Source organism: Bos mutus, chromosome 21 (genome assembly GCF_027580195.1).
Source record: "Bos mutus isolate GX-2022 chromosome 21, NWIPB_WYAK_1.1, whole genome shotgun sequence".
NCBI lineage: Eukaryota > Metazoa > Chordata > Mammalia > Artiodactyla > Bovidae > Bos > Bos mutus.
Window position 1 is genome coordinate 47,518,709 of NC_091637.1, and position 7,828 is coordinate 47,526,536.

General features: G+C 44.1%; 1 protein-coding gene across 1 annotated transcript; it reads right to left on the minus strand.

Moving 5' to 3' along the window:
- Window positions 1-5,620: 5,620 nt before the first annotated feature.
- CLEC14A (C-type lectin domain containing 14A) lies at window positions 5,621-7,585 on the minus strand. Its single transcript, XM_005902292.2, is given in 2 exon segments — window positions 5,621-7,401; window positions 7,403-7,585. Coding segments are annotated over 2 exon segments (1,470 nt in total). The 5' UTR covers window positions 7,513-7,585; the 3' UTR covers window positions 5,621-6,041.
- Window positions 7,586-7,828: the final 243 nt, after the last annotated feature.

A 7,828-nucleotide genomic window follows, 5' to 3' on the forward strand; every position in this document is an offset into this window, starting at 1 on the left:
AGTAAGGTACCAGTTCCCCTTTCAGTTAATTTTTGTGTGTTGGGTCTATTCAGGTTATTTGGTGTCATGATTGCTCCAACCCTAAGGTTTCACAAGGTCCATAGGACAGCTCATAGACAAAAGAACTTTAGCTTCTCTCTCACACCATTCTGTGATGCTTCCCTCTGGTCGGTCCATCTACATACCCCTCTTAGACACTGCTATTCTACAACATCAGCACCAAGTTTGACTGCGGTTTCTCTAAGAGGTTTTTAGTTCCCCTGGGAAGTAAGTTATCATTTCCCTTTATGCTCATTACCCTTCAGTCTGTCCAGTTTCTATCACCACATGCCCCACCACACCCAAAGCATATGCCCAATGAGAAAGTGAGCAAGTGCCCACTTAGGCAAACTTATCTGAATACTTCTGTCATCGTGTATGTTTTCAAGGCTTAAAATATATATATATATATTTTTTCTTTCTCTTGATGGTAGAATTCTATCTTATTTCAGGAATTACAACACTTTCCAGATCTTTCTTCTGAAAAGGCCTAGAAACAATGACCAATTCTATAGCAGTGAAATTCTTATAGAGTCCAGATTGTAGTCTTGAAATATCATCTTTCATTAAGAGACACCAAGACTTCCTGGAGAAAGGGCTAATTCCAGATCTGGGGCAGGAAATATACATAATGAGCCTGGAAAGTCTTGTTACACCAGATGGCAAGGAAATCATCAAAGGACACTAGAATCATGTCAAAAGGACTCAGGAGTTAACTTAGGAAGCTCTCACTGGCCAAAGATAGGATAATTTGAGTTTCAATAAAAATATGAATGGCAATTGATTGGAACCCATCAAATATGTTCAGTACTGTAAACTCATCTTAATAGTTAAAATATAATTGATCTTTTGAAGATTATAGGGAAATTAATTACCTAAAAATTGATGAACATAAAGAAATAAGTATTTATTCTGACTTTCTTACATATGGCATGTATAATTTGATAACCAACTAGTAAATGAAAGAAAGTGTCTCCTTAAAAAGGTTCCTAGGTAATTCATGAAAAAAAATAAGCACCATTTTGTAATCCTGATGAATTAATGTATCTAAGCTTTAAGCATCAGTGGCTGCTAAGAGTAAAAAACAGACATTATATGCTCTTGTTAAGGAAACACACCACTGCATTTAGTCTTGTCAAAGATATAATAAGTAAGTCTGATTGAGCCTCTGAATCTAAGTATCAATTTTCAGGAAATACAGGAGACAGAAAAAAATGTCAAAATGCGCCATGAGTATGAAATCAGCAAAATTCAGACTGTGGTAATCTTGACAGGTCAAACACCCCAAATTCTCCAACATGAAAATTATAAGAAGGAGGAATGGGATGGAAGGGGAGCATATCTAGAAATCAAAAGATACTTGAAAATAGACTGTTCAGAGTACATGGTGATGGTTTAGTCACTCAGTCATGTCTGACTCTTGAGACCCCATGAACTGTAGCCTGCCAGGCTCCTCTGTCCATAGGATTGTACATGTAAGTGATATCACACGATATTTGTCTTTCTCTGTCTGACTTACTTCACTTAGTAATATAGCAGAAACAGAGCCACAAATGTAGAAAACACATTTATGGTTACTGGGGAAGGGGAAGGAGGGATAAATTAGAAGATTGGGTTGACACATACCTACTACTATATATGTGTAAAACATAACTAATAAGGATCTACTGTATAGCAGAAAACCCTATTTAAAACTCTGTAATAATCTATATGGGAAAAGAATCTAAAATAGAATGGATATATGTGTAAGTGATTCACTTTATGTACACCTGAAACTAGCACAATGTCGTAAATTAACTATACGCCAATAAAAAATTTTAAAAAATACATAGGATGTGCATACAACATGGTATCTCCCCCTAATGGAATCCCACACAGGTGTAACAAGGAATAAGGAAGATCTATGTGAACTAATGATATGGACTGATATGTCATGTATATGTGTGTATCTGTGATATTTTTCATAGTAGTATGATATAAGTGATAATTTCCTGATTTTGATAATAGTATGGTAGTTATATAAGATGTTATCATTTGTGGAATCTTGGTAATTGGTATTTATAATTGTTCTATTTCTGTAACAATTTTGTTAAGTCTGAAATGATTTCAAAATGGACAAAAAATTGTAAATAAAAATGTTAAAAAGAAAGTATAAAGTGCGTAAGATTAAAACACAATGTCTAAGGATACACACTTGCGTAATACAACCATCCAAATGTAAGAAGGGGATTTCTACAAATGTCAAAATAGAGGCTACTTCTGAATTGAGGAAGGGGCTGTGACTGGAATGGGACACAGGGAAAGGCTTCTGGGGTGGCTGGCAAAGTTCTATTCTTGGCCCCTGTGGTCTGATGGTTACAAGGGTGTTCTCTTTATCATAATTCACCAAGCCATACATTTTTTCTGTGTAACTTTCTATATCTTCATTCTATTTTATGAAGAGAAACAAATGAAAAACCAGAAAAGAAAAATATGATTTTGCTCTGCCTTTCAAGATTTTCTCTTTTATGAATATCAAAAACCTGTTTTGGAATTCAAAAGCAACTATTTGACTCTTTGCTCTTAGGCTAAACAACCTCTTTTAGTGATGTAAATACCATAACCACTACAATATGCTTTTAAATGAGAGACATGAGCTTATCACCTCCCCCACCACCATTTTACAGAGCTTGATAGCTGTTCTTCTCCATCCTATTCTGGACGAGCTTAAGCAAAAGTGTTTTAGAAGTAGAAGAACAAGACTACAGCAAAATTATCAAGAGGACATGGCCACGGAAGGACACTTCAACATCACTGTGAGACTTGAAAAAATACAAAACTGTAATTCTGCTTGTTGATTAAGCACCCTCTATTCTCCAGACATAGTGGGAATGGAGAAAAGAGAATATGAAACTTTTGTGTTGAGGTACACACAATTGCATCGAGTGGTTTGCAAACTTTGTTTAAAATCAGTTACCTGGGTAGGGTTAAAATTTATAGAGAGAGATTCCAAAGCCCAATCTCTAAAGACTAATCTAGTAGGTCTCTGAACACATGCCTGCCCACACAAATGCCTGCATTTGTGTTTTCAGATGTAGAACAGTTTCAAAATCATCTGAAAGGCTCAGGTGTAGCTGTTGAGTGGAGGCTGAAATAAAGTGGAGCTTGTTAGAAGTGAGGAAAGCAAGGAACTGAAACATACAGGCACTGGAAGAGTCATACACGAGGGTTTAGAGACTGGAAGATGATAGGACTTGCTGCTGCTGCTAAGTCGCGTCAGTCGTGTCTGATTCTGTGCGACCCCATAGACAGCAGTCCACCAGGCTCCTCCGTCCATGGGATTCTCCAGGCAAGAACACTGGAGTGGGTTGCCATTTCCTTCTCCAATGCATGGAAGTGAAAAGTGAAAGTGAAGTTGCTCAGTCATGTCCAACTCTTCACGACCCCAGGGACTGTAGTCTACCAGGCTCCTCCGTCCATGGGATTTTCCAGGCAAGAGTACTAAGGTGGGGTGCCATCGCCTTCTCCTTAGCAGGACCTAGCCAGAGAAAAAGACTGTAAATGAGGTTCCAAGTTTTCCTTCTAAGAAAATGAACAGGCGGCTGTGAACTAAGTGCAGGAACAGAGGGTTTTAAGTAAGAAAGGAATCAACCTCAAAGAGGTTGGAGAAATAATGAAGAATATAATAATATATTAGTAGAGACATATTCTGAGGAAGGACACTGACCTCAACCTAACAGAGCTTTTAAGAGATCATGCTTGGTTGGCTCCATTCTGCCATGGGTTTGAAATTTTGTGAAAAATGTCACAGCCAGAAAGCAGACAAAATTATATGGAGCTTGGTCTGCAATTGCTATTTGTCAGGAAGTCAAATGTAAAAACATACAGTGTTCTGTAATTCTTTCCTGACTTACTTATATGGGGAAGTAATAGGGAAAAGCAGTTAAGTTATTGAGCTGACACCTATTTATTCTTCCTTAGGACATTTGGACCCCCAAATGTGTAATGTCACCAATGGCAAGTTGCATAATAAATTAGTGAGGCATTCTCTATTGTATTGTAACAATGGTACAAGTACCGACTTTAAGACAAAGTATGTGTATACACATACACAGAGGTGGATATATATACTTCTAGATACAGATAGTACTAGCTATAGATAATTTACATTCAGTTCAGTTATAGTCCATGGAATTCTCCAGGCCAGAATACTGGAGTGGGTAGCCTTTCCCTTACAGATAGGCTATTTTTCACCTTACAAAAGAAAGTACCATATATTTTATTCAAATAGCTACCTTCTCTGTGGAGAGGTTTTATGGGAAAGAGCAAAGATAAAATACTACAACTGAGGTGAACTGAGACACATTCATTCAAACAAGCTGGGTACATTGGATAAGCCATCTACTTACCTGATTTTAGTTATCTTTGTGAAATGATTTTACATAAAATTTCTTTGAAAGTTGTTAATTCTAATTCGTGATTTTGCTTAAATTTAACTGTTTAAACATATATTTAGTATATGAAGCAAATTACCTATTACTTTATTCCTTTAATGTTATACTTTATATAATGTATATATGTACATATCTAATACATTATATACTCAAGAGCATCCCAATGATTTTATGTCAATCATAGTGTAAACTTCTTCCTTGTTTCCAATCTTCCTGGTTACTTAGCTTGTTTCTCTATCTCCATCCATGCACCAACCTCAAATATTTAGTTTTAAAGTGCTAGCATATTAATAAAAGTGGGATATTTTCTGGGGGGTGGCCTCAGTCTCACTAAATAGTGATTATCATTACATCTTGATTGTTTTTTAGAAGAATGCTCCGTTTAGACAATTTTATAATATCCCAAGTCCTAACAAGATAAGATGATAGATATTTGTATTTCCCACTTATTTCTTACACTATTAATTCTTATGGTGAGCTGTTTGCCTATACTACGTGCCTTTGCCCACACAGAAGCTTGTTAACCTGTAATCATTCCAGTATGGGCATGTATGGTCACTGCACACACTTTCATGAAGTGGGGGAAGGAAGTGGTATGGAATTCAAATTTTCCTATGGATTAAACAGTGCTCAAGAACCTAGCAACTGCGGAGGAAACCCAGTTTGCTTTTGCTTTAACGTACCCAGAAGATTTCAAATCAATACTCAGCAGTAACACTTTAACTGAAAATTAACACTGCCATAATTGGAAGTGAGGGCCAGCATCCTGATGTTTGGGAAAGGTCTATTTGGTGGAGGAGGTATTGCACAGAGGAGCACAAAAAGTGGAAGAGGGAAACACAAATCACGTGTTTCCTTGAGCAAGGACTCTCAGTAAACACTTGAATTGGTGGTCAACTATAATGTGCTTCTAGAGCCAGCACTCTGGCAACGCTACAGTTTGGATTTATAGCAGAGTACCCAAGTAACAATGACTTTGAAAATAAAGCATAAAAGAACCAAGGAAAAAGTTCTTAAAGATCTACTCCTCATTACAAGGACTTTCTCCTTCCTGTAAAAGCAGGAGGCGCTCTTATTGCTATTCCCAGCATACCCCTCTGCTGGTCTTCCTGAATAATTACTCCTCTGGGAAACCAAAGATATTTGAGTCTGGGTTATCAACAATACTTTATTTTTTGCCTAGGAATTTCAAACCAATATAGTCCCAGCCCGTACAATGTAAACAGAAGGTTTCCTTTCCATTTTGGTGGAAAAAAAAAAAAAAACCCACTTCATTCGTTTCCCATGTCATAAAAAGTTCAACCACCTCTCCAAATTCCCCAGAATAAACACAAGAAAATAGCTCTCCCTAGTAGGATCCTGGCCCCCCTCTACTACCTTGAGGCCCTTCCACTTCCTCCATCTTCATGGAAGGAGTGTTCAGTTCAGATCCGGCTCCTCAGTGGAATAGAGGGAATTTAGGGGACAGAATTTCTGTAGGAATTGTCAGCCGCACAAATAAGTTCCTCTTTTCCCTTTTCACTAAACGTGAAAACTACTCACAAGGAGCGCTCCCTGTCCCCCGTTTCCCTATGTGTCACCAGAGCCAAGAGAGGACCCCGTCAACGAGGCTCCCTCTACTTTGTCCCGCAGACCACAGTCTCCGGCCTTCACCCCATTGTCCGTGGAACGTGCAGAGCTGGAGCTCAGAGGAGCCGCCTCAGCATCACCCTCCGTGCCCGGCGAGGCCAAACGCCCCTTCCTTTGTTGAGGGGAAGGGCTCTTGTGGAAGCAGAGTTTGAAAAGCCCCAGCACTGTCACGGTCAGTATCACCAACACTACTACAGCCATGCTCACAAGTACGAAGACCACGGTGGAAGAATCGAAAGCCTGGGGGTTGTCCGAGGGAGACGTAGCATTAACCTTGGGAAAGGCTGTTCCTGAAGAGTTCACGTCCGCCTTTACCTCTGTTTGAGGGGACATCTGAAGGGTAGATGGCGTGCTCTGTGCTCCCCACCGAGGGATCTCGGGAAAAGATGCTGTTGCACTGCCTTGTCCGGGGGCACTGGGTATCTCTCCCGGCCTCTTCTGGACACTGGGTGACCACGTTCCCTTCGGCGCGAGGCTGGCTGCAGTGGCTGGCGGGTGCCAGGTGACCACCTGGGTCCCTCCAGGGGTCGGCTGTCCTTCCCCATTGGTTACACAGGAGCGTCCGTCTTTCCCCAGCACGAAACCCGCAGCGCACTCGCAAGCAAAGCCTCCCACTTCGTCTAGGCAGTCAGGGAGCTCAGCGCACTTGCCAGCCCGTAGATACCTCCCGGGACAGGGACAGAGCTCTGTCCCGGAGGGTATCCCTTCCCAGTGCGCGTCGACCTCGGCCGCGGTGCAGGTGGCCGTGATGGAGAGCTGCCCAGGGCAGAGCGCACTCACCTCCGTCCCGGGGGGACTGAAGTCCAGCGCCGCGCTGTGCAGCTGGAAGGGCGCGCGGTAGCTCAAGTTCGAAGCGGCCCCGGGGCGCGGTGCGGGACACAAGCTCTGGAACTGGTACTTGCACAGATAGCCGTCGGCGCGCTGGTGGCATCGCATCTCCTTCCAGCCCGCGGGCTCGATTCCCCCGGTGGCCTGGAGTCCCGCGCACCTCCGAACGGTGCAGGAGAGTAGGGGCTCCTCCACCCACTGCAGCGTGTCGCTTTCCGACCCGCCGACGTCGGGGGACAACCAGGAGAAACCCCGCAAAGGCTCATTCTCCAGGGTGCAGTCGGATCGCCGGCGCTCCAGCGCCACCCAGAAGAGAAGGTCTTTGGAGCCCCCTCCAGGGCCCGGGCCGGCCCGCAGGAGCGCGAGCACTGCGCGGAGCTCCGCGCCCCCGCGCACCGTGCTGAGCACCCCGTGGCGCAGGTTGCAGGCCTCCTGGGCCTCCTGCCGCTTGAAGGTAGCGTGGTGCAGGCTAGCAGGCCCCCGAGGCCGAGCAGCTCGCGCGGTCGGCGGTGGGGTGCTCGCCACGGCCGGGCCGGGGCCAGAACGCCTGCCAGAGGAAGCACAGGGCGAGCGCCGGCCTCATCCTGCAGGCCCAGCGCCCACAGCTGCTCCCAGCTTGGGTCTGTCCCGTCCGAGGGCGTGGGGATGTCCCGGGAGCGCGGGCACCGCCTCCCACCGCTGGCTCCCCCCGCTTCCCGCTCCCCAACCCCACCCCACCCCCGCCCGTCCCCTCGACCGCCAAGCCTCCCCTCCAGGGTCCTGGCGGCAAACCGCTTCCCTTAGGCCTCGACAGGAAACGTGTCCGGAGCTCTGCGAGGCCCCGCGGGCAACCCTGATTTATTCTGGGGTCAAGAACACAGCTGGCTTCAGGGCACGGGGAACGCTGTCCACCAGAAGGT